Source organism: Dendrobates tinctorius, unplaced genomic scaffold (genome assembly GCF_039654945.1).
Source record: "Dendrobates tinctorius isolate UK_male_01 unplaced genomic scaffold, ASM3965494v1 ptg000036l, whole genome shotgun sequence".
Classification (NCBI taxonomy): Eukaryota; Metazoa; Chordata; class Amphibia; order Anura; family Dendrobatidae; genus Dendrobates; species Dendrobates tinctorius.
Window position 1 is genome coordinate 15,415,001 of NW_027361704.1, and position 27,104 is coordinate 15,442,104.

A 27,104-nucleotide genomic window follows, 5' to 3' on the forward strand; every position below is an offset into this window, starting at 1 on the left:
CGTTTGGAAGGTCTCGTGTGGCTACCTTCCTGACAGCATGTGGACGCTGTGTTTTAATGGTTGCAAGTGCCTGAGAGTTCCTTGGAGGGAATGATTGTCTGCAGTATGGAGAAGCAGCCATGAGAGAACCCTGACGGGCTGAGATATAGCTGTGAGGCTGAAAAGCCTGTGTATTGGACATTGCTAACAGAGTGAAGCTCTGTCATGGACGCTATGCCGTTTATATGATCTTTATGTTGCCGGTCATGGTTTATGATGCCTAATAATAAGCGCTACCTCACTATATATATATATATATATATATATATATATATATAATATTATTACACACACATTTTTTAACCCATTCACAACATATAGTTACATCAAATGTCGTAATCCTGCCTTTGGTGCCGGCTTGCAAGCGGAGCCCAAATATTTCCAGGCAGATGATGGCTGATTTATATTGCTCCTCCCGTGGCTGTTACAGGGAGCATGTCACCAGGTTTTTAGCATGTAAAGTAGGGGCAATGGGCACTGCTGTTCTGGAATTGGCACCTCCTCTTGTTTGGTGTGGATGACGCGTTATACGTCATCCACACAGTGTCCTTGTCATCACACCCCTGCGTAGGTGCATCAAAGTACTGTAATGAGCATGCACAGGAAAAGGAAAAAAGGCATCTGTGCATGCGCACTACAATAGTTTGCAGAGAGAAATTTGCCTGTGCAGGAGCGTGATGCTGAGGACACTGTGTGCATGATGTAGAATGTGTCATCCACACAAAGCATAAAGAAAAGAGGCACCGGATCAAAACCATTGGACCGGACAAGACAGCCCTATAGGTAAGTATAATAAAAGCTATTTTTTGTTTTTGGAGCGCGCATTGGAAACTAATTCTAGTATGCTGCACATAGGGATTGCAGGTGCCGACCCTATTGTATATGTGAAAAACCTTGTGACAGGTTCCTGTTGTGAATTCTCTCTCTGGCTTCCCTCTGGTGATTACTGAAGGTAGTGGAGCTGATCAGATTGACAGAGGGGTTGTGAATTCTCTTTCTGGGCTCCCTCTGGTGGTTACTGGAGGTAGTGGAGCTGATCTGATTGACAGAGGCTTGCCACCTGATAATGAGGAAGACTATTGGAGATCTGGGGTTTCTGATTGGGATTTAAGACAGCTGACTCCCTCTATCTCTGCTGGTGATTTTCTTCCTGTGCCTTCTGAGGTCTGATGTCTCCTGCTCTTTCCCTGCATGGTTCAGCTAAGTGGTTCATTTGCTATTCTCTTTGCATTTGATCTGGTTTTGTCTATCTCTGCTTTTTTGCGGGTCAGCCAGCTCCAGCTGGGGCTGTGCTGAATCACCGCCCATATGTTACTGCTTGTGCCAGTTTGTTTTTTCCTCTGTTATATTGGTCTCTTTTTGCTTTGCTTTCAGAATATACCAGAATGCTGATATAGTGGGGGCGAAGTCGTGAGACTTCAGTGTTTTTTGTGCATCAGACGTGTTGGGCTTTTTGCAGGGTTTTTTGCATGATTGCAGACAGTGTCTTTCCTTTCCTGTTCTGTCTAGTCAGTGTGGGCACCATCGTTTGCTCAATCTATTTTTCTGCCTGAGTTTGTTTTTTCATCTTGTCTCACCGACAATATATGTTTGGGGGCTATCTATTCATTTGGGGTCTGCTCCGGGGCAGTTTAGATATCCCCTTTCTTGTTTTAGGCTTAGTTAGCTCTCCAGCTGTGCCGAGGCATCTAGGATCATTGTAGGTACGCTGCACGGCTACTGCTAGTTGTGTGGATAGGATCAAGGGTTTGCAATCCGCTTAGTTACCAACCTCTCTGGTTTTCTGTGGCTTAGCCTGGGCCTGCTATCCTCCTCGTTGACCCATTCATAACAGGTTCCCTTTAACATGGTAAATTCCACTGTCAATCTCTGACAGTGGCATTTAACATGCATCAGCAAGGGGTCGCGTCCTACCATGCTGCCATCGGCACGTCCGTGACAATGTCACGGGGCACCAGTGGGTTGCTATGACAGTCAGGCTTCTGCTAAAGACCTCTGTGAATGGTGTCATTTAAAAACAAGCCCTCATATGACTATGTGGATGGAAAATTAAAAAGGTTATGGCTCTTGGAACAAGGGGGAGGTGAAGAAAAAAAATAGAACTTGGCCAAATCATGAAGGGGTTAAACAAAACTGTACATGATGACAGGGGTTTTAGTAAACAGAAAACCTCTTTGTCATTCTGGACTGACTGCAATACAATATTTCAGTGTCCATAAAATGTATCAAGAACCTGGGAACTGTTACATATTGCCAAAATGCTTAGGAAGTGTTACCAAAAAAACCTTGAAACAATGAGTGCCTATTGGAAATATGCAGCACTGAATTCCCACATGGTGGCTGTCAGTGTGGCCTTCAGTTGGAGGTACCTATTGGAAAATCCTAATATACACCTCCAATGGAAGGCTCATACTGTATGTAATCAGTGTTTTAGATTCCTGGAGTCCACACTGTCCAGTGCTACTCTCTGAGATGGTACAGACAGTGCCCTCTGCACTTTGGTGGCTTTTTCCAGTTAGCAGGGAAAAAGTTAAAGACAAGTGGAATGTGTTATATAGGAGTATTAGGTCTGGCCCATTTATATGTTTATAGTGGTCCCTCTACAATACCCTCTTCCCCATAAATCCTGGCTATCTTGTAGTTTTCACCTTAGATGACCTTTAAATGTTAAGGCCTTACTGGCTCTCAGTGATATGCCATCTTTGCTTCCGTAGCCTAGGTGGAGGAACTTTTCTTGGTCTCTGCAGTTTACTCACCGGATGTGAAAGCTTTGAAGAAGCTCTGGAAATGGCAGCATCTGGAGACAGTACTAATGCTGACAAATTAGTGCGGGACATATATGGAGGGGACTATGAAAGATTTGGACTTCCTGGATGGGCAGTAGCCTCAAGGTAAAGATTTTTTTTTTTAATGTTCTGAATACAAAACAAGTTGGTTGCATTTCATATTTTAATAGTTAAAGAGGTTATCCAAGCCCATAATCCAGTTTATTTTTTTCTTAAGCTAATCTGTATTGTGTTGTGATACATAACACCCCAACTCCCCTATACATTTAGTTTTGTATTTCTACCTCTGGTTCCTCCTGAATTTCACTTAATTCCTGCAATCAGTTTGTTTACCTGCGGCGGTAATAGACAAGGCAACTGTCAGGGCTAGACCCGCCCCCTGCTGGTGTCCAGCACCACCCACTGCACACTCATTGGCTGTTAGTATCTACCCCTGCACTGACCTCCGATTCATCCCAGCATTGGAAATGACAGAGGAGCAATCCTGTGCCTTCATCTGTAGTGCAAATCACATCCACACTGGTGACAGAGCCGTCACATGTCCCCCACATCACATCCACAGTGGTGACAGCCGTCACATGTCTCCCACATCACATCCACAGTGGTGAGAGAGCGTCACATGTCTCCCACATCACATCCACAGTGGTGACAGAGCCGTCACATGTCCCCCACATCACATCCACAGTGGTGACAAAGCCGTCACATGTCCCCCACATCACATCCACAGTGGTGACAAAGCCGTCACATGTCTCCCACATCACATCCACAGTGGTGAGAGAGCGTCACATGTCTCCCACATCACATCCACAGTGGTGACAGCCGTCACATGTCCCCCACATCACATCCACAGTGGTGAGAGAGCGTCACATGTCTCCCACATCACATCCACAGTGGTGACAGAGCCGTCACATGTCTCCCACATCACATCCACAGTGGTGACAAAGCCGTCACATGTCCCCCACATCACATCCACAGTGGTGACAAAGCCGTCACATGTCCCCCACATCACATCCACAGTGGTGAGAGAGCGTCACATGTCTCCCACATCACATCCACAGTGGTGACAGAGCCGTCACATGTCTCCCACATCACATCCACAGTGGTGAGAGAGCGTCACATGTCTCCCACATCACATCCACAGTGGTGACAGAGCCGTCACATGTCTCCCACATCACATCCACAGTGGTGACAAAGCCGTCACATGTCTCCCACATCACATCCACAGTGGTGACAGAGCCGTCACATGTCCCCCACATCACATCCACAGTGGTGACAGAGCCGTCACGTCTCCCACATCACATCCACAGTGGAGACAGAGCCGTCACATGTCCCCCACATCACATCCACAGTGGTGAGAGAGCGTCACATGTCCCCCACATCACATCCACAGTGGTGACAGAGCCGTCACATGTCTCCCACATCACATCCACAGTGGTGAGAGAGCATCACATGTCCCCCACATCTCATCCACAGTGGTGACAGAGCCGTCACATGTCTCCCACATCACATCCACAGTGGTGAGAGAGCGTCACATGTCTCCCACATCACATCCACAGTGGCGACAGATCCATCACATGTCCCCCACATCACATCCACAGTGGTGACAGAGCCGTCGCATGTCTCCCACATCACATCCACAGTGGTGACAGAGCCGTCACATGTCCCCCCATCACATCTACAGTGGTGGCAGAGCCATCACATCTTCAGAGGTTACAGAGCCGTCACATGTCCCCACATCACATCCACTGTGGTGAGAGAGCGTCACATGTCCCCACATCACATCCACAGTGGTGACAGCCATCACATGTCCCCCACATCACATCCATAGTGGTGGCAGAGCCATCATGTCCCCACATCACATCCATAGTGGTGGCAGAGCCATCATGTCCCCACATCACATCCATAGTGGTGACAGAGCTGTCACATGTCCCCCACATCACATCCACAATGGTGACAGAGCCTTCACATGTCCCCACATCACATCTACAGTGGTGACAGCCATCACATGTCCCCCACATCACATCCACAGTGGAGGTGAGAGAGCTTCACATGTCCCACCACATCTCATCCACAGTAGTGACACAGCCATCATATGTCCTCACATTACCCCTGACATAAGAATACTGTGAGGTGAAAGGTCTATAGTCATGTGTGTGCACAAGAGTATAAGTATATGTATGTTAGCCTACACACAAACCTTAACCCAAAACAACCCAAATGGTTACTTTTATTGCACTAGTTTTGCACTTTATTCATAATTTGAGTTTTCAATAATATACAGGAACAGAGCTACTAAAAGGCTCGGATACATCTATTTTGGCAATTGACAGTTGCTAAATGGTAAATATACGGTACATATATCCCATTTCTTTTCCTGCTAAACATTTTTGTAGTGATTGTGTGGGGGTTTTTTGTATGGTCCTTTTAAATTGTTAATAAAAGTTATATTTATTCGATCGTCCATGACAACACCACCTGAGAGAGGGGATCTGCCCTTCAGGAACAGGAAACCTACAGATACAAAAGGGTGGCGCCTCTCCCACGCATCAGTTGGTTTCCTGTTCCTGGAGGACAGTGTTCCCTACAGATCATCCGTCATGGATCGATGGATCGTCAGGAATACCCAGGCCGGCTGACCGATCCAGGTAGCAAGGGGGTCTCCTACTTCGGTCAGTGCGGGGTCCCCGGAAGTGCCACGGTGGGTCCGGGTAGGTCTCCACGGCAGTGAGGGGAGCAGGGTCCGGAGGATGCCCGTCCCCAGGAAGGCCAGCACCGGCAGGTAAGTATCCCCCTGGGCCCTTAAGCTCTTTCCCAGTCTCCTTCTGGCTTCACCCGCCGGGCATCGGTCGGCTGGTCGGCATGGGGTGCACGGGAGGCTGGGGGGGGTCATTCCGGGCCGGGGGCGCCACGCCTGCGTCCTCCCGCGCGTCCTCGCTGGCTCATTTCGGCAGCAGTGTCGCGGCGGGGATTGGGACGCCAGGACCAGAAGTCTGTGCCGGCCGGCTTCCTTGTGTGTGCGCCGGGGGAGTGGGGCATGAGGGGGGACTGTGGGAGATCCTGAGGGGGGGTGTACCCCTGGCCGTAATCCTGCTGACCTGGATGTCCGGGGGAGGATAAGAAGGCACTGGGATGCGACAGGGATGCTTCTGGCCATTTCTAGCAATGGATGCGTCAGAAGCTTCCATGGACCAGCAGGAGGAGGTGCAGGAGCACCTACACCAGCATGTGCGAGTCTTGGAGAAGCCTCATACAAACCCCCAGCTAAAGAATTGAGGATGGACGGTAGGGTTCGGAAGGGGGGCAGGGGTCCCTATTTAGGATTGATAGTTCCTCACAATCTCCCCCGCTTCTACAGGTAGCGGAAGAAACCCCTGACTTCACTGCAAGCCTAAGGGAAATAATCCGGGCAGAGGTACAAGATTCACTAAAATCCCTATCACAGGGAGAATCTTTTAAAAAGAAGAAAAGAGCAAGTTTTTCTAGCTCAGATTCCTCGGCCGCCCCTGGAAGAGGTGAAGATTCCTCAGAGCAGTCCGCTTCCTCTTCTTCATCTTCGGAAGAAGACTCTAGCCGTTTCTGCTTCCCCCTGGATCAGATGGACAAATTAGTCAAGGCAGTAAGGTCCACCATGGGGGTGGCGGACGAAAAATCGGAACTCTCAACACAGGCTCTCATGTTCGATGGCCTGGATCCAAAAATGCGTAGATATTTTCCTCTTAATAACAATGTTCAGAGCCTAATAGATAGGGAGTGGAAAAACCCTGAAAAAAGGGGCTCCCTACCACCAGCCTTCAAGCGGAGATACCCCTTTGAGGACCCCTTGGTAAGCAGATGGGACAAAGCTCCGAAGCTTGTCGCAGCCGTCGCTAAAGCCTCGAAAAAATCCTCTATACCCTTCGATGACATGGCCTCCTTAAAAATCCGCTAGATAAAAAAGCGGACTCTTTCCTAAAAGGGACATGGGAAATGTCAGCCGGCGCCTTAAGGCCAGCAGTTGCCGCTACCTGCACAGCCAGATCCATGATGGTCTGGCTGGCCCAGCTCGGATCCCAGCTAGAAAGCAGTGCCTCAAGGGAATCCATCTTAAGAGTCCTGCCTATGATTCAGAATGCCGCAGCCTTTCTAGCCGATGCTTTGGCAGATTTGGCAAGGATGGCCGCCAGAGCTGCGGAGCTATCTAATGCAGCACGAAGAGCCCTATGGCTAAAATGTTGGCTGGGGGACATTCAGGCCAGATCTCGTCTCTGCTCCATCCCATGTGAGGGAGAATACCTATTTGGCCAAGTCCTCAACGAACTTCTAGAAAAAGCCGGGGATGACAAAAAGAAATTTCCCAGCTTACCAACCCCTTCTTACAGACGTCCCTTCTCCAGGAAAAAGTTCCCTCGTAGAAGGTCGTCCGGAGATCAAGGCAAATCGGATGAAAGAAGGAGGAGAGGTACAGGTTTTATGTTTGGAGGAGGGGGGCGTCAGGAAGACTCATTTGAGAATCTAAGAAACCATCCCAATGACTGGCGGCTCCGGTAGGAGGAAGGCTGGCTGCCTTCTACCCGGCCTGGTCCCTGATTTATAACAGCAACTGGATTCGGGGCGCAATAGCTTCTGGACTACGGTTGGAATTTTCCTGTATCCCCCGGGACTGTTTCAGGGTTACCTCCCTCAGATCTTCCCCATCAGAGCAGGCTGCCCTGGAGGCTGAAGTTCACGACCTGTGCGATAAGAAAGTCCTGATAGAGGTACCAGAGTTGGAAAAAGGCCGAGGCTTCTACTCCCCTCTGTTCCTATTCCGTAAGCAGACGGTGCCTTTAGGACTATAGTTAATTGAACGGCTCTTAACGGGTTTCTGGTCATACGCCCGTTCAATTCCGCAATAAAGTTGCTATTTCAAAACTGTTTCATGGTGGTGTTAGACTTAAAAGACGCCTATTACCATGTACCTATCTATGCGGCCCATCAACGCTTTCTTAGAGAGGCGGTTCACTTAGAAGGGTTAGTGCAGCATTTTCAATATGTCACCCTTCCGTTTGGCCTGGCAGTCGCCCCTTGGGTGTTTACGAAGGTTATAGCTGAGGTTATGGCCCATCTACGGGAATCAGACATGGTGGTCCCCTACCCTGACTACTTTCTCATCATAGGAAAAACCGGACCATTGTCAGCAGCAGTTGCAAAAGGCTATATCAGCCATGAAACAGTTAGAGTGGCTACTTAACGTCAAAAAATCTCGGCTACTGCCCATGAAAGTACAACAATTTTTAGGTTTAATCTTAGATTCTCATATCCAAGAATGCCACTTACTGTCCGAGAAATTAATACGCCTGCGTTGTCAGGTCCTAAACGCCTTCAACAATCCCACCATGTCCCTCAGGAAAGCTATGTCCCTATTGGGCTCCCTCTCTTCCTGTATCCCCGTGGTCCGGTGGGCCCAGTTCCATACAAGAAGTCTACAGGGCGAGGTCCTACTTCATCAGAAAATTCTCAGGGGTTCCCTGGAAGGCCAGCTGACTCTATCTCGTAACACTAGAGAGTCCCTGAGGTGGTGGCTAGATAGAAATAATCTATCCAGAGGGGTGCCCTGGGAGTATAACATAACCCATATTGTCACCACAGACGCAAGCCCTTCCGGCTGGGGGGCTCATATGGGTGAAATTTTAGTCCAGGGCCTATGGGATCATCATCAGGTAGACATGTCTTCTAACATGAAGGAAATAACAGCGGTAGAGCAGGCGGTTAAAAGACAGAGTACAGGAGCAGGGTGTTATGAATGAGTCACCGGAGGAGGAGAAAACAAAAAATACAAGCTAAGTCCAGAAAACCGGAGAGGTTGGTAGCTATCGGATTGCAGACCCCTGATCCTATACACCACAACTAACAGTAGCCGTGGGGGGTTCCTACGGTGCCCTAGACCCCTCGTCACAGCCAGAGAACTACATAAGCCTAAAGAAGGAAAGGGGAAATCTAAACTGCCCCAGAGCAGACCCCAAAGCAATAGACAGCCCCCAACATGTATTGTCAGTGAAAAACAGATGAAAACACAAACACAGACAGAAAGACAGGCTGAGCAAACGATGGGGCCCAACTAATTAGATAGGACAGGACAGAAAAGATGCTGGCTGCAATCCGCAAAAAACCTACCAAAAATGTCCCAACCGTCTGATAGGGAAAAAGGCCCTGAAGTTGCTAGACTTCAAAATCACTATATCAGCACTCAGGTATATTCTGAAAAGAGAGCAAAAGAGATCAACTGATCAGAGACAAAAATGGAATTCAGCCAGTCCCAACCAGGACTGGCTGAATACAAACACTAAGGAAACCAGACAAAATCTCATGGAATAATAGCAGGGCAAAAAACTTAGCTTTTAGTAGACAGGAACTAAACTGGAAGCAAGAGCTCAGAGCAGAAAGGATCACCAGCAGGGCGTTGGCTGCCTTATATCCACTCAGAAATTCCAGATGTCCAGTCACACTCCACCTGTTCAGATGACAGGTTCTTCCCATCCCAATCAATTTCACTACCTCTCTTCACCAGCAGAGGGAGTTCATCAGACATCAAAGGTGAAGGGGGGAATGAACTCACAACAGTACCTCCCCCTTGAGGAGGGGTCACCGAACCCTCATCCACGCCACCAAGGCGATCAGGATGGGCCCGATGAAAAGCACGAACCAATCTTTCGGCATGAATATCGGATACAGGGACCCAAGAATTGTCCTCCTGGCCATAACCCTTCCATTTAACCAAATACTGGAGTCTCCGTCTAGCCAGACGAGAATCCAGTATATTCTCGACCTCATATTCCACATTACCTTCAACAAATACAGGGTCAGGAGGTGCCACCACAGGAACTACTGGCTCAACCAACCTCTTTAACAGAGACTTATGAAACACGTTATGGATCTTGAATGTAACAGGAAGAGCCAATCGAAAAGAGACCGGATTAAGAATCTCCAAAATCTTGTAAGGTCCAATAAATCTAGGTTTAAACTTTGGAGAAGCCACCTTCATAGAGATATTCTTTGATGACAACCAAACCATGTCACCCACCTTAAACCGGGGACCAATGGTCCTATGCCGGTTGGAAAACCGCTGGGCCTTTTCCTGGGAGAGAGAGACAACCTATCCACCACTTGGTCCCAGATCTGGTGCATTCTCTCCACTACAGTGTCAACACCTGGGCAGGCAGAAGACTCCACCTGCCCTGAAGAGAATCGAGGATGAAACCCAAAGTTACAAAAAAAAAGGTGACATCAAAGTGGCAGAACTAGCTCTATTATTTAAAGCAAATTCGACCAAGGGCAAGAATGAAACCCAATCATCCTGATCAGCAGAAATAAGACATCTCAAATACGACTCCAAAGTCTGGTTTGTTCTCTCCGTCTGCCCATTGGTCTGAGGGTGAAACGCAGAGGAGAAAGCCAACTGAATTCCCAGCTTGGAACAGAAAGTCCTCCAAAATCTAGAAACAAACTGAACTCCTCTGTCAGATACAATGTTCTCAGGAATCCCGTCAAGCGAACCACCTGTTGCAAAAACAAGGGCACCAACTCTGAGGAAGATGGCAACTTAGGGAGTGGTACAAGATGGACCATCTTAGAGAATCTATCACAAATCACCCAAATAACAGTCATTCTCTGAGAGACAGGCATATCAGAGATAAAATCCATTGAAATATGGGTCCATGGCCTCCTGGGCACCGGCAAAGGCATCAACAAGCCACTAGAGCGAGAACAAGGTTTAGACCGGGAGCAAGTCCCACAGGACTCACAAAATTCCTGACATCATGAGACAAGGCGGGCCACCAAAAAGACCGACTCACCAAATCTCCCAACTAAATAACTCACCGCTTCCACTCTGACCACAACATTCTCCTTCACGCTCACAAATCCTCATCCACCCCAGCACACTCCTACCTATCACACATTCAGAAATCTACAAGCCATTAACCCTCAGACACTTTCAGATTCCCTACGCTCATCACTGTCCCCAATCTCCTCTCTTTCCTGTCCTAATCTGGCTGTTCATCACTACAATGACACTCTTAGAAGCACCCTTGACCAAGTAGCTCCCCTCACCCTCAGAACCTCCAAACACAGAGTAAAACAGCCCTGGCTCACATCGCAAACTCAACTTCTCCAGCGATGCTCCAGGAGTGCTGAACGCCTATGGAGAAAAACCCGAACACCAGAAGACTTCATCCACTTCAAATTTATGTTAAGAACCTATAACGCTGCCCTTCACCTCGCCAAACAGACCTACTTCACCACCCTGATCTCCTCACTAGCCAACAACCCCAAGATATTTTTTGACACTTTTCACTCCCTCCTCAGGCCTAAAGCACAAGCCCCCTATCACAGACATTTGTGCTGATGACCTGGCCTCCCACTTTACAGAAAAAATAGATAATATCCGTCAAGAAATCTGCTCCCAACCACCAAGTGCTGTGACTCCCATCCCTTCCTGCATCTCCCCTGGCTCACTTTCCACATTTGATCCCATCACAGAAGAAGTCGTCTCCAGACTCCTCTCTTCTTCTCGTCCGACTACATGCACTACCGACCCCATGCCCTCACATCTCCTCCAGTCTCTCTCTCCAGTCGTCACAGCCCACCTAACTACAATCTTTAATCTCTCCCTCTCCTCGGGCATTTTCCCATCCTCCTTCAAACACGCCATTGTTACTCCATTACTAAAGAAACCTGCTCTCGACCCATCCTGCACAAACAACTACAGACCAGTCTCCTATCTCCCCTTCATCTCTAAACTTTTGGAACGCCTAGTTTACTCCCGCCTTACCCGTTACCTCTCCTCTCACTCCCTTCTAGACCCTTCACAGTCTGGCTTCCGCCCCTTACATTCGACTGAAACTGCACTCATCAAAGTGACCAATGACCTTCTGACAGCAAAACGTAACGGTGACCACTCTCTGCTCATTCTTCTTGACCTATCTGCAGCTTTCGATACTGTTGACCACCATCTCCTACTCTCTAGGCTCCAATCACTAGGCATTAAGGACACTGCTCTCTCCTGGTTCTCTTCCTATCTCTCTGACCGCTCCGTCAGTGTTTTGTTCTCTGGCTCCACGTCATCTCCTCTTCCTCTTGCTGTTGGGGTACCTCAGGGCTCAGTCCTTGGTCCCCTTCTTTTCTCTCTCTACACAGCCCCAATTGGACAGACCATCAGCAGATTTGGCTTTCAGTACCATCTTTATGCTGATGACACACAACTATACACATCTTCCCCCGACCTCACCCCCGCTGTACTACAGAACGCCAGTGACTGTCTGTCCGCAGTCTCCAACATCATGTCCACTCTCTATCTGAAACTCAACCTCTCTAAAACTGAACTTCTTCTGCTCCCCCGGTCTACTAACCTCCCTAAATCTGACATTCCCTCTCCGTGGATGGTACTACAATAACACCCCGACAGCAGGCACGCTGTCTGGGTGTTTTGTTTGACACCAATCTCTCCTTCACATCCCATATACAATCTCTTGCCCGCTCTTGCCGCTTACACCTAAAGAAAATCTCTAGAATCCGCCCTTTTCTCACTATGGAAACAACAAAAACCCTCACTGTTGCATTGATCCACTCCCGCCTGGATTACTGCAGTGCTCTATTAATTGGCCTCCCCATCACTCGACTATCCCCCCTCCAGTCCATACTTAATGCAGCGGCCAGGATCGTCCATCTGGCTAATCGGTACTCGGACGCATCCGCTCTTCGCCAGTCCTTACATTGGCTGCCCATTCATTATAGGATCCAATTCAAAGTACTTGTTCTCACCCACAAAGCTCTCCACAGTGCAGCACCCCCTTACATTTCTTCCCTCATTTCTGTCTATCGGCCTAGCCGATCGCTGCGCTCAGCAAACGACTTTCGACTAACCTCTGCACTAATCCGTACCTCCCACTCCCGACTCCAAGACTTCTCCCGTGCCGCTCCTATCCTCTGGAATGCTCTACCCCAAGAAATCAGGACTAGCCACAATTTGCATAGTTTTAGGCGCTCCCTCAAAACACACTTGTTCAGAGCGGCCTATCGCGTTCACTGATCAAAGTAATTCTCTGTGTAAGTGTGCTTGTGTAGCCCATTCACTATCTCCATCCATCCTTCACTCCCTCAAGATGGCTGGACCTTCATTGTAAATACACAATTGTAAATACACACCTGTACTTTGTATCTCCCCCACCTCATTGTAGATTGTAAGCTCTCACGAGCAGGGTCATCTCATTTCGTCTTATTTTGCTTCAATTATTGTATTGTTAACGTTGTTACTTATGACTTGTGTTTTGAAACTGTTAAACTGTAAAGCGCTGCGGAATATGTTGGCGCTATATAAATAAAGATTATTATTATTATCTCTAGTACCAAAAATACCTGGATGACCAGCCAATGCGGAGCAATGAACCTCAGACATCACTCTCTTCCTCCACTGGTCAGTAACATACAATTTTCCAATGGGACAACGCTCAGGTTTGTCCTCCTGAAACTCTTCCAGAACACATCTCAAATCGGGCGAGATGGCAGAAAGAACTACCCCCTCACCTAAGATGGTAGCAGGCTTGGTCACAATAGGAGAATCAGCAAAGAAACTCCTAGAGAGGGCGTCTGCCTTGACATTCTTAGTGCCCGGAAGAAAAGAGACCACAAAATCAAAACGTGTGAAAAACAAGGCCCACCTAGCCTGTCTAGGATTCAAGCGTTTGGCCGACTCCAGGTAAATCAAATTCTTGTGGTCAGTAAGGACCACGACTTGATGTCTAGCTCCCTCCAACCAATGTCTCCACTCCTCAAATGCCCATTTCATGGCTAACAGTTCCCGATTCCCCACATCAAAGTTACGTTCGGATGGGGAGAACTTTCGGGAAAACAAAGCACAGGGATTCATTTTAGATGTTACAGGATCCTTTTGGGACAAAACAGCTCCTGCACCCATCTCAGAAGCGTCCACCTCTACCTGAAACGGGAGTGAGACATCAGGTTGCCGCAAAACCGGAGCAGAAGTGAACCTTCGCTTCAGCTCCTGAAAGGAAGAAACAGCCTCCGGAGACCAATTCAGCACATCAGCCCCCTTCTTAGTCAAATCAGTCAATGGTTTGGCAATACCAGAAAAATTAGCTATAAATTTACAATAAAAATTAGCAAAACCCAAAAACTTCTGGAGGGCCTTCAAAGAAGTGGGCTGAACTCAATCATAAATGGCCTGTACCTTGGCCGGGTCCATTTCAATAGTTGACGGAGACAAAATAAATCCCAAAAATGAAATCCTCTGTACACCAAAAAGGCCTTTCGATCCCTTGACATACAGGGAATTCTCCCTCAAAATCCGGAACACAGTCCGAACATGTTCCACATGAGAGTCCCAATCCTTGGAAAAGATCAAAATATCATCCAGATAGATGATCAAAAATTTATCCACAAAGTCTCGGAAAATATCATTCATGAAGCACTGGAAGACAGAAGGGGCATTAGTGAGCCCAAAAGGCATCACCAGGTACTCAAAATGTCCCTCCGGAGTATTAAATGCCATCTTCCATTCATCCCCCTGCTTAATGCGAATAAGATTATACGCCCCCCTGAGGTCAAGCTTGGTAAACCAGCAAGCACCTTTAACTCTGGAGAATAGATCAGAAATCAGGGGTAACGGATACTGATATTTAACAGTAATTTTGTTGAGGGAACGATAGTCAATACAAGGCCTTAATGAACCATCTTTCTTGGCCACAAAAAAAAACAGCACCTAAGGGTGAAGAGGATGGTCTAATATGACCCTTCTCCAACGACTCCTTAATATAGGATCGCATAGCCTCGTGCTCGGGTACAGATAAATTGAAAAGTCGACCCTTGGGAAATTTACACTCCTATGAGGAGGCAAAGATGCAGACTCATTCTCACTAAATACATCATAAAAATCAGCCAAATAGTCAGGAACATCATGCGACTGGGGAGAGGTGGAGAAAATAGGAGCATCACTAAGGGCACACCGACAACCCCAGCTCACCACAGACACAGATTTCCAATCCAAAACTGGATTATGGATTTGCAACCAGGGAAACCCCAGAACGATGGCATCATGCAAATTATGCAACACCAAAAATCTGCAATTTTCTTGATGGTCTGGGGTGACCTGCATTACCACCTGGGTCCAAAACTGATGTTTATTCTTCGCCAAAGGAGCAGCATCAATACCCCTAAAAGGGATAGGCGTCCGCAGAGGTGTCATAGGAAACCCACAACGTTTAGCAAAATCAGGTTCAGAGCTGCTCCCAAGTCCACAAAAGCCTTAGCGGAAAATGTGGACAGGGAGCAGATCAGTAATTGCCAGAAGAAACTTAGGTTGAACACCACCCACAGCAAATGTGTGTGCAAAACATTTCTCTCGTTTAGGGCAGACAGAAATAATATGAGAGGCATCTCACAGAAAAAACACAGCTTATTACGCCTTCTGAACTCCTGACGTTGCGCCCTAGACAAAACTATCACATTGCATAGGTTCAGACATTTGTTCAACAGGTGGCAACACCTCTCGTGCAGTTTTGCGTTCACGCAAACGCCGATCAACCTGAATGGCTAATGACATAGAATCGTCAAGACCAGAGGGAACAGGAAATCCCACCATAGTATCTTTTACGGTTTCTGACAAACCCTTCCGAAAGAGAGCTGCCAAGGCACCATCATTCCAGGTAGTAAGGACCGCCCACTTTTGGAATTTTTGACAGTACAACTCTGCAGAATCCTGACCCTGGCTCAATGCCAACAGGGCCTTTTCAGCCTGATCAATAGCATTAGGTTCATCATACAACAACCCCAAGGCCTGAAAAAATGCGTCCACATTAGTTAGAATAGGATCATCAGGTTTCAAAGAAAACGCCCAATCCTGGGGATCGCCACGCAGCAAAGAGATGACAATTTTAACCTGCTGCGCGGAGCTCCCCAATGAGTTAGGCTTCAAGGCAAAAAATAATTTACAATTATTCTTAAAATTCAGAAATTTAGACCTATCCCCAAAAAACACATCAGGAGTAGGGCTCAGCAGCATGTGAATGAGCAAGATAGGCGGAAATTCCCCGCACTTCAGCAGTAAGCTGCTCCACACGATCAGACAATTGCTTAATCTCCATTGAAAAAAAATTCCACCTACGGCCTCAGAGAAATAGAGGAAAAAATATACACAAAAAAAAAATTCTGACACTTTTTTTTTTTTTTTTACAATTCTTTCCTGCTATTGAGTACCCTAGAATCTGCAGTATGGCTGGTGATTCTGTTATGAATGAGTCACCGGAGGAGGAGAAAACAAAAAATACAAGCTAAGTCCTGAAAACCGGAGAGGTTGGTAGCTATCGGATTGCAGACCCCTGATCCTATACACCACAACTAACAGTAGCCGTGGGGGGGTTCCTACGGTGCCCTAGACCCCTCGTCACAGCCGGAGAACTACATAAGCCTAAAGAAGGAAAGGGGAAATCTAAACTGCCCCAGAGCAGACCCCAAAGCAATAGACAGCCCCCAACATGTATTGTCGGTGAAAACAGATGAAAACACAAACACAGACAGAAAGACAGGCTGAGCAAACGATGGGGCCCAACTAACTAGATAGGACAGGACAGAAAAGATGCTGGCTGCAATCCGCAAAAAACCCTACCAAAAATGTCCCAACCGTCTGATAGGGAAAAAGGCCCTGAAGTTGCTAGACTTCAAAATCACTATATCAGCACTCAGGTATATTCTGAAAAGAGAGCAAAAGAGATCAACTGATCAGAGACAAAAATGGAATTCAGCCAGTCCCAACCAGGACTGGCTGAATACAAACACTAAGGAAACCAGACAAAATCTCATGGAATAATAGCAGGGCAAAAAACTTAGCTTTTAGTAGACAGGAACTAAACTGGAAGCAAGAGCTCAGAGCAGAAAGGATCACCAGCAGCCCTGCAGGGCGTCGGCTGCCTTATATCCACTCAAATTCCAGATGTCCAATCACACTCCACCTGTTCAGATGACAGGTTCTTCCCATCCCAATCAATTTCACTACCTCTCTTCACCAGCAGAGGGAGTTCATCAGACATCAAAGGTGAAGGGGAGAATGAACTCACAACACAGGGTGTGTGCCAGAGGGCACAACTGAGCATAAGACAGAGCGCAGGATTCGTACGTGTGCCAGGAGGCACAACAGAGTAAGAGACTGAGTACAGGATCAGAGCATGTGCCAGGAGGCACAACTGAGTATGAGACAAAGCACAGGGTCCGATTGTGTGCCAGGAGGCACAACTGAGTATAAGACAGAGCACGGAATCAGAGCATGTGCCAGGAGGCACAACTGAGTACAAGGCAGAGTGCAGGTTCAGAGCGTGTGTCAAGAGGCACAACAGAGTGCAAGGCAGGGGACCTGAATACAGCGCACAGCCAGGCAGGGACACGGCAGACCAAGCCAGGAAGCACAACAATAATCAGGCACCTCCCCTAGGAAGAGGTAGCCTGATATAGCACATGATCATGAGAGCTTCCTGGGTCAAGTCCTCCAGTTCCATAGAGAGGACTGACCTGGAGATCGAACTGAGAAAAGCGTGCAAGCGCAGACATAACATGGAGGAGGCAGGGACCTAGGTACGAGAGGTGCGCGTGCACACCCGGCGGGACCCCCGGAGTGACCGCACCTCCGGAAGAGATGACGTCGGGACCGAGGTCCCGCCCCCAGGTGAGCGCGGCATGACACTCCTTGTGTATCTGCAGAGTCATCATGTGCGAGTGTTTTCCGACAATCAGGTCGCAATGGCTTATATCAACCACCAAGGCGGAACTCGTTCCAGACCCCTTATGATGGTAGCAGAAAGCCTGTTCCAGTTGGCAGAGTGGCATTTTCTCTCTTTAACGGCCTTGCATGTAAGAGGAAAAGAAAGCACCACCACAGATTTCTTAAGCCGCAATCTTCTGAGACAAGGCGAATGGTCCCTAAAAACCTCCATCTTCAACTTGATTGTACAGAGATGGGGTCAACCGGACGTGGATCTCTTCGCGACCAGGGAGAACAGAAAAGTGAGACAATTCTGCTCACTAAATCCCAGGGAAGATACGCTGGCCGTAGACGCTCTTCTAATAAAATGGGACTTCAGGCTAGCATATGCCTTCACTCCCCTGTCTCGCCTACCCCTAGTGGTGAGGAAAATCAGGAAAGACAGGGCGAGGGTTATAGTGATCGCTCCGTTCTGGCCCAGGAGGGCATGGTTCTCATGCCTCAGGACTATGTTGATGTCCGACCCTTGGGTCCTACCAGACGTCCTGGATCTCCTATCCCATGGTCCAGTTTACCATCCGCAGGTGGCTGGCCTACATCTGACGGCGTGGGCTTTGAACGGGCACTGCTAAAAGACAAAGGGTTTTCACCAGCCCTAATAAATACCCTGCTCAAAAGCAGGAAAGAAATACCTTAAATTTACGTTAGAACCTGGAAAAGGTTCCTACAGAATTCAGGAGTTGTAGCTGGGGAATCAGTGCCCAGATCCTAGAATTCCTGCAAAAAGGTCTAGACATGGGGCTTTCCACCAGTACCCTTAAAGTGCAAATGTCAGCCTTAGGGGCCCTTTTTAGCTGCAGCATCGCCAGTAATTACTGGATCAATAGATTTATCAAAGCAGCAAGTAGGTCCAGACCAGTAGTCAAAAATAGGTTCATGCCATGGGATTTGAACTTAGTGCTCTCAACCATGACAGTTGCGCCCTTTGAGCCCATTTCTTCAGCCTCGATTAAAAACCTTTCCCTTAAGGTAGCCTCCCTAGTGGCACTGACGTCAGCTCGTCGAGTAAGCGATATCCAGGCGTTATCTAGGCTCCCTCCATACATGCAATTCCAGGATGACAGTGTAATACTTGTGGCTGATCCAGCATACTTACCTAAGGTATCTTCCAGTTTTCATAGGACACAAGAAATAGTCCTTCCATCCTTCCTACCTAACCCGGTTAATCAAAAAGAGAAGCTACACACCCTAGATGTTAGGAGATGTCTCCTGGAATACCTAGTGGTTACGGACTCCTGGAAAAAAGATAATGTCTTGTTTGTCTACTTTCAAGGCACCAGGAGAGTCCTTAGGGCTTCAAAAATAACAATAGCTAGGTGGATTAGAGAGGTTATTTTACTAGTGTACACATCGAGAGGCAGATTAGCACCTGGAAAACTGAGGGCACTTTCCACTAGAGCCATGGCGACTTCGTGGGCCGAAAGATCAGAAGTCCCCATTGACCAGATATGCTGCTACTTGGTCCTTTCCGGGCACGTTTTATAACCATTATAGGTTAGACCTGGGTGCTTCCTCAGACCTCTCCTTTGGTGTAAGAGTGCTGCAGGCTGTAGTCCCTCCCTAAGTAGTTATTACTCTCTGTAATTCTCTCAGGTGGTGCTGTCATGGACGATCGAATAAAGTCTAGTTACTTTCCGGTTTACGGTATTTTTCTGAGTCCATGACAGCACCCTTAGATTCCCTCCCTTTCTTTAGTTCTGGGTGTGCACTTCTTCCTTCTATTTGGTTCACATGTGGTAAATAGTTGGTAGTAATAGTATTGTACATAAATCATGCCATTAACATTGGAGGTCCTCTTGTGCTCTGTAATCCAACTGACGCGTGTGAGAGGTGCCCCCCTTTTGTATCTGTAGGTTTCCTGTTCCTGAAGGGCGGATCCCCTCTCTCAGGTAGTGCTGTCATGGACTCCGAAAAATACCGTTAACCGGTAAGTAACTAGACTATTATAGGGCCCTTTTTCTTACATTTTTTTTTTTTTTTAAGTACGAGACCCTGTCTTTCATTCTTATTAGGTGTTTTTCTCTCTATTGAAATTAGAGTAAGGAGAGCAGCAGGAGGAACATCAGTCAGCAAGCAATTAAAGTGGTTGTCTGATTTAAAACTTCAAGCTTGCAGTCACTCTGTGTGACGTTACAAGTATGAGTGCAGTGAGCATTCTTCGTTGTCAGGAATGGTGGGCAAGTATGTCATATATGCATACTCCTGGCCATATTTTGACTAAACTGTTTCCGGCCTTGCTCCATACACTTGCATTAAGTGAGGCTGCACATGTTTAATCCACACTTGGCCTAATGTATACAAATTAAAGAGCTTTGGTCATGCAAGAACGCGGGTGACACACCCGAAACTACGGACATTCGGCGCGTCTTTTTAGACTGCAGCATGTCTATTTATCTTGCGTAGACGCTCTGTCTACGCAAGATAAATAACCCAGTCTATGGCTAGGATGCGGTGATACCGCATGTTTTCCATGAACACATGCGGTATCACCGCGCATAGAAAGGGGGCTGCTCTTTGGGCGGAGCGGGGTTTCCACAGCGTCCAAAGCGCCGGCAATACTGAAAGTGGAAACATACCCTATGGGAAATCCTGAAAACATGACCTGTTGGTGGCTCTTGAGGACTGAAGTTGGGGATCACTGCTCTATATCAACTGCCCTGCACCTGCCAATGTGCACTGCAAATGCATCTGAGGAAAACCTAGTAGGTTCTGAATCTCAAAGAGTTTACCTTGAAAAAAATACTGTTCAAAATGAACAACCACTCCTGAATACTTCAGTTAGGGATAATTGAATTTGTACACATAGCGGTTTTTGGCAAAGTACTCCCACAGACATGGTTGCACAAGAAAAAGTGGAGCCAAAAACCCATAAAGATAACAAGAAATCGGTATAAATCTTGCTTTTAATGATATACAAAGTTTTAAGATCAATCACATAATAATACAAACAAAGACAAAGCGATTTGACACAGGTCAGAGTGCACCAAGATTAGGATAAAACGTGCTGCATGGTGAGCACCAGAAACCGGGATAAGGCCAATACAGTACCCTAGAGACCCCACACATATGTCCACATTTATATAAATACGTCTAAAAAGGCAATAACAATAATGACCCAAACAAATGGGGGAAATACTGTGGGACTAAATCCCTCTTCCACATTCCATGACCTTATATATAGCTATAAGTGTCCATAATTGCGTCCATTCGCAAGCGCGTACCCCTCAAGGAAGCTATCGCGAACGCGCATATGGGTACGCGCTTGCTAATGGACACCAGCACGGGTAATGGCTGAAATTCCCCCTTAACTCTTACCTTTCCCTCTCTCCTCCTTCCTTTGCTCTATTACAGCCATTTTCTGGCAGGGCGTTTTACATGGTGATAAAGGTGGAAGAGACAGGGCAGCATGGTGGCTCAGTAGTTATCACTGCAACTTTGCAGCGCTGGCGTCCTGGGTTCAAGGAATTAATGTCGCTTTATAACCGAATAAAATAAAGATTCAAGAGAGGAGTATTCCAACGCTGTTTTTTGACTTTTTGGTATTATTTTCTTATTTTCAGACATGTTGCACTTTGTTGAGGTCGGCGCAGCATCAAAACGACGCATGCGCAGGCATCCGCATACAATCGCATGGCCTGCGTACCCAATGTTAAAGATGGGATACACAGGATGCATGCCGACGTAGGCGGAGCTGAAGGAAGAGGTGCGGCAGTGGGTGGGGTTTAACGGAGGAACTACGCAGCCCTCCGCAGCTTTGCCGAGGATGTTCAGCACAGAACAAGAAATCAGTAGAATATCCTAATCTTTCAGCCATAAGACCAGTGCCACACAGTGAAAGTCTTCATGTTCCAAAGCCGCCCAAAGTATGGACAATGGAGGACGACGAAGATGAACTAACAATGTCAGTGGAAAATGAAACTGCAGACCCAGACTTTGAGCCTTATACATCTAATCCACATATATTCAGTCAAGCTGATCTGAGTGACTTGGTCAGAGACTTGAAATTGTCAGAGGCAGGCAGAATTATTGGGATAAAGGTTACGAGACCGGAATCTCTTATTACCTGAAACAAGAGTTTGTTTTTCGCAGTCATCAAGAAGACCTTAATCAATTTTTCAACCATGTCGACAGTTTAACCTTTTGCAACGACGTCTTGGGGTTGTTTGGTGCTCTTGGATGCGAACATGACCCGAAGGAATGGCGACTGTTCATTGATTCGTCATTTTTAAGTCTGAAGGCTGTTTTACTACACAACGGGAATATCTATCCTTCTATACCTATTGGACATGCCGTACACATGAAAGAAACATGAGAATATGGAGTTACTGTTGACCCACGTTAATAGAAATTACAACTGGAACATATGTGGTGATCTGAAATTTGTTGCACTTCTTTGTTTTATTTGTGAGTGGGACAGTCGTGCATGAGAAATGCACTATTTCAGAAAGGACTGGCCACTCCGCGAAAACCTGGTTGCTGGACAGAAAAATGTTAAACATAAACCTTTTGTTGATCCAGTAAAGATATTTCTCCCTCCTCTGCATATTAAACTTGGGCTTATGAAGAAATTTGTCAAAGCAATGAACAAAGAATCGGAAGCCTTTTCTTACTTGCTACAGAAATTTCCAAGAATAAGTAATGCAAAGATTAAAGAAGGTATTTTTATTGGCCCACAGATCAGAGATATAATGAATGACAGTAGCTTTGATGGTCTTTTGCAAGGTGCTGAACAAGTGGCATGGAGAGCCTTTAAAGATGCGACTTTCAACTTCCTTGGCAACATCAGGGCACTGAACTTTGAACAACTTGTGGACAAAATGCTCACAGCATATCATTTGATGAAATGCAATATGTCACTAAAAATGCTTTTTCTACATTCTCACATTCTACATTCTTGGACTTTTTTCCAGCCATTCTTGGTGCCGTTAGTGATGAACACGGTGAAAGATTTCACCAAGACATTGCGTTGATGGAGAAAATGTACCAGGGAAAGTGGAGTACGTCAATGCTGGCTGACTATTGCTAGAATCTTATTCAGAAGCATCTGACACGGATTCTAAATGAAAGTTGTCTGCAAAACCGTTTTGAACAATTGCTTTTGCTACTGACATTGATTCACATGTACAGTATGTAGTGTCTCGGACATCATAATGTAGACTATAAACTGTTGTTTCCAAAAAACCTTACGTGATACAGACTTTTGGAGCACATATGTGTATTCAGCATATCAAAATCTATAAGATACAATAAAATTTTCTCAGTGGACAAGAACTTCCCTGAAATTTGTTGTGCACTGCAACTTTTCTGTTGTATTAGAGCTTGTATTATATATTTTTTTTGTTCTGTTGCTGTTGTGAGATGAGCTGTATTTGATTTTACACACAGGGTGACAGATGACTTGCACTAGTTTTATGGCAGACTATAATATTTTGGCATGCATTTCTTACACAAATATTTGCATCTTTTTATTGCTTTTACAGGATTCGCACCTCTTATCCTCTTATTTTTTTTTAAAGTTGACATAATTTAGTAGTAGGTTACTGTATAGATTTACTATAATTTGCCAGAATCTGACCTAAATTATAGAGCAAACACCATGCAGAGTAGAGCCTTGTACCTTGGATACGTAGATTTGTTTTTCTGATACACAGAAATGCCAACATGCAGCTTATTTATTAAAGGTCCTATGCTTCTTTACAAACCCGTTGCATTTTACTCCACCGTTTTCCTGAATACACACTAGCGGCGGGCTGTGGAGACACGGAGGTCAGTGGGCGCCCTGGTACACTAGCCAAAACCGCATGGATCCGTGATTATCCCACCGAACACCCGCTCTCCTTTCACTGTGGGCATAAGACTACTCGGACAACACAGGGTGTATGTAAAATATCTGACTCATTATACAGAGGCATATAACCTCTTTGTATAGTCAACAAGTGTCCTTCAATCTAGCATTCACAGATGAAGGGGAAGAATGGTGACGAGATGAACTATCATTATTTGATTATGTAATCTATTTACATAGTTTTTCATCTATTTTAAAAGTCAACAAACCGGCTGGTCTGGACAATGTGTAAACAACATATCAGCAAACATCATTGTTCTTTGACCCTGTATCACTTGTTCTCTGACCCTGTATCACTAGTCATCCATGACAAGAGCATAATATGTTATTACAAATTGTCAACTTACAAGTCAATATTACAGTCTTACATGGGCAAAAGTCTGTTTTCTTGACCAACCAGAAAGAAACACATAAATTATAAGTCAACATATAGATAAGTCTATTCTGCCTGGTTTGCTGAAAATAAACGTCCGGTTAGTTAAGATAAAATGCTGTATCGTCATAGGGGGGACATTTACCAAAGTCTTATTGTTGTATTAACATACATTTAAATTTAACATGAATGAATTTGGTATTTTATATAGTGGAATGCAAAAGTTTGTGCACCCCTGATCAAAGTTACTGTTTTTGTGAACAGTTAAGCAAGTTGAAGATTAAATGATCTCTAAAAGGCCTGAAGTTAAAGATTACAACAAAATATATATTTTCATTGTTTACATTTTAAGAATTACTAAAAGAAAAATGGGCCAATGCAAAAGTTTGGGCACTCCTTGAGACTTGTGTGCTCAGATAACTTTGACCATGGTTTCAGACCTTCATTAGCCTGTTAGGGTTATGGCTTGTTCACTATCAACGTTGGGAAAGGCCAGGTGATGCAAATTTTCCAACTTTATAAAAACTCAACTTCCTCTAACCTTGTGTCAAAAACAATCAGGTATGTGTTCTTCTAAGCAACTGCCTATCACTCTGAAAATGAAAATGGTGGAGGCCCAATAATCAGGAGAAGGCCATAAGAAGATAGCTAAGCGCTTTCAAGTTGCCCTTTCCTCTGTTTGAAATGTAATTAAGAAATGGCAGTTAACAGGAACAGTGTAGGTCAAGATAAGGTTTCGAAGACCAAGCAAAATTTCAGTGAGAGCTGCTCTTAGGATCGCTAGAAAGGCAAATCAGAATTCCCGCTCGACAGCAAAAGACCTTTAGAAAGCAGACTCTGGAGTTGTGGTACATTGTTCTACTGTTCAGAGACACCTGCACAAATATGGACTTCTTTGAAGAGTCATGAGAAGAAAACTTCTCCGGTGTCCTCACCATACAATTCAGCATCAAAAGTATATAAAAGAACATCTAAACATGCCTGATGCACTTTGTGGACCGATGAGGTTAAAATAGAACTCTTTGGCCAAAATGATCAAAGGTATATGTGGAGAAAAAACTACACAGAATTTCAGCAAAAGAACATCTCCCAAACCATTAAGAGTGGGAGTAGATCAATTTTGCTTTGGGGATGTGTTGCAGCCAATGGCACTGGGAACATTTCACGGGTAGAGGGAAGTGGATTCAATGCAGTTTCAAAAAATTAGTGATGCAATCAAAACACCATCTGTAAAAAAGTTGAAGTTGAAAAGAGGATGGCTTCTACAAATGGATAATGATCCTAAACACACATCAATATCCACAATAGACTACCTCAAAAGTCACCAACTGAAGGTTTTATAATGGTCCTCACAGCCCCCTGGTCTGAACATAATTGAGAATCTGTGTCTAAACCTCAAAATAGCAGTGCATGCAAGTCGACCCAGTAATCTCACATGACTGAAAAAATTTTCGAAGGAAAATTGGTTGAAAAGCCCTCAAACAAGAATTGAAAGACTATTGGCTGGCTACAAAAAGTGTTTACAAGCTGTGATATATTCAAAAGGGGGTGCTTCTAGGTACTAACCATGCAGGGTACCCAGACTTTTGCATCAGTCCATTTTGCTGTATGTAGTTTTTAAAATGTAAAAGATGTGGAAAAAAACTGTGTGTTTATGGGGCAATGGAGAACAATATTGGAGATGAACTCAAGACAACTAGTACAAGTGGCCATCAAATGTGGCATATACCAAGGTGATATACTGTCCCCATTGCTGTTCTGCATAGGCTTGAACCCCCTCAGTCAGATAATTACAGGGATTGACTATGGATACAAGTTCAAGAGTGGAAGCACAATCGGCCACGTCCTCTACCTGGATGACATCAAGCTGTATGCGAAAAACAAACGAGACATCAATTCACTAATCCACCTGACAAGAATCTACAGCGAAGACATCGGGATGTCTTTCGGGCTGGAGAAGTGTGGTCGGTTGGTACTAAAGACAGGCAAGGCAGTCAAGACTGATGGAGTGGAATTACCAGCAGGACACATGGAAGATGTACAGACATGCTACAAGTACCTCAGCATTCCACAGGAAAACTGTAACCATGATGAGAAGGCAAGCAAAGCAGCAACATCCAAATTCCATCAAAGGGTAAGACAGGTCCTGAAGAGCCAGCTCAATGGAAAGAATAAAATTTGTGCCATCAGTACATATGCCCTGCCAGTTATCAGATACCCTGCTAGCACAGTGTGCTGGCCAAAAGAAGAGATGAAAGCTGCAGATGTGGAGACACAAAATCTCCTCACAATGCATGGAGGTCTCCACCCTAAGTCTAGCACCCAAAGATTGTATACCAACAGAAAAGAAGGTGGTCGAGGCTTGATAAGCATCCAAGCCACCATCATGGATGAAACAAGGAGTATCCAAGAATACATTAGAAAAATGACACCAATAGATGAGAAGCTGGGAGAAAGCCTAAGGCAGCAGCAATAACAACACAGGAACATGAAGCGCCATGGCAAGACAAGCCGCTGCATGGGATGTACCATTGACAGATAATGGAGGTGGCTGACATGGAGAAATCCTACCAATGGCTGGAGAAAGCTGTACTCCGAGACACGGCACTAATCATAGCGGCACAAGAGCAAGCACTAAGTGCTAGATCCATAGAAGCAGGAATCTACCACACAAGACCTAAGGTGCAGGCTATGCAAAGAAACCTCAGAAACAGTCCAACACATAGTGGCAGGATGCAAAATGCAAGCAGGAACAGCGTATACCGAACGCTACAACCAAGTAGTGGGAATTGTATACAGGAACATCCTAAGTCCAGGTGAGAGACCCCAGAGAAAGTGGTGGAGAATGAAGGGGTCAAAATCCTGTGGGACTTCAAGATCCAGAAGGATAAGAAGGTGTTGGCTAATGACCAGACATTGTCATAGTAGACAAGGATCAGAAGATAACAATGATAATACACGTGGCAATGCCAAGTGACAGCAACATCACAAAGAAGGAATATGAGAAGCTGGAGAAATACCAGGGCCTCAAAGGAGAACTGGAGAAGATATGGTAAGTGAAAGCAAAATTGATTCCAGTGGTGATAGGAGCACTTGGAACAATGATCCCTAAGTTGGAAGAATGGCTACAGATCCCAGGAGCAACAACTGAGCTCTCTGTTCAGAAAAATGCAATGCTTGGAACAACTAAGATCCTGTGCAGAGCCCTCAAACTCCCAGGCCTCTGTTAGAGGACTCGAGAATGAGAAAGGACAACAAAGACCACCTCCGGTGGGGGGG

General features: G+C 45.9%; 1 protein-coding gene across 4 annotated transcripts in view; it reads left to right on the forward strand.

Moving 5' to 3' along the window:
• PANK3 (pantothenate kinase 3) overlaps nucleotides 1–27,104 on the forward strand; it is a 104,663-nt gene that overhangs the window by 48,984 nt on the left and 28,575 nt on the right. For 3 of the 4 annotated variants that reach the window (XM_073573734.1, XM_073573735.1, XM_073573733.1), the window contains one exon: nucleotides 2,754–2,930. The exons of the other annotated variant lie outside the window; for it this stretch is intronic. In XM_073573734.1, the coding sequence (XP_073429835.1) occupies nucleotides 2,754–2,930 (177 nt within the window). The remainder of the gene's footprint in view (nucleotides 1–2,753; nucleotides 2,931–27,104) is intronic. 4 annotated transcript variants of the gene reach the window in all.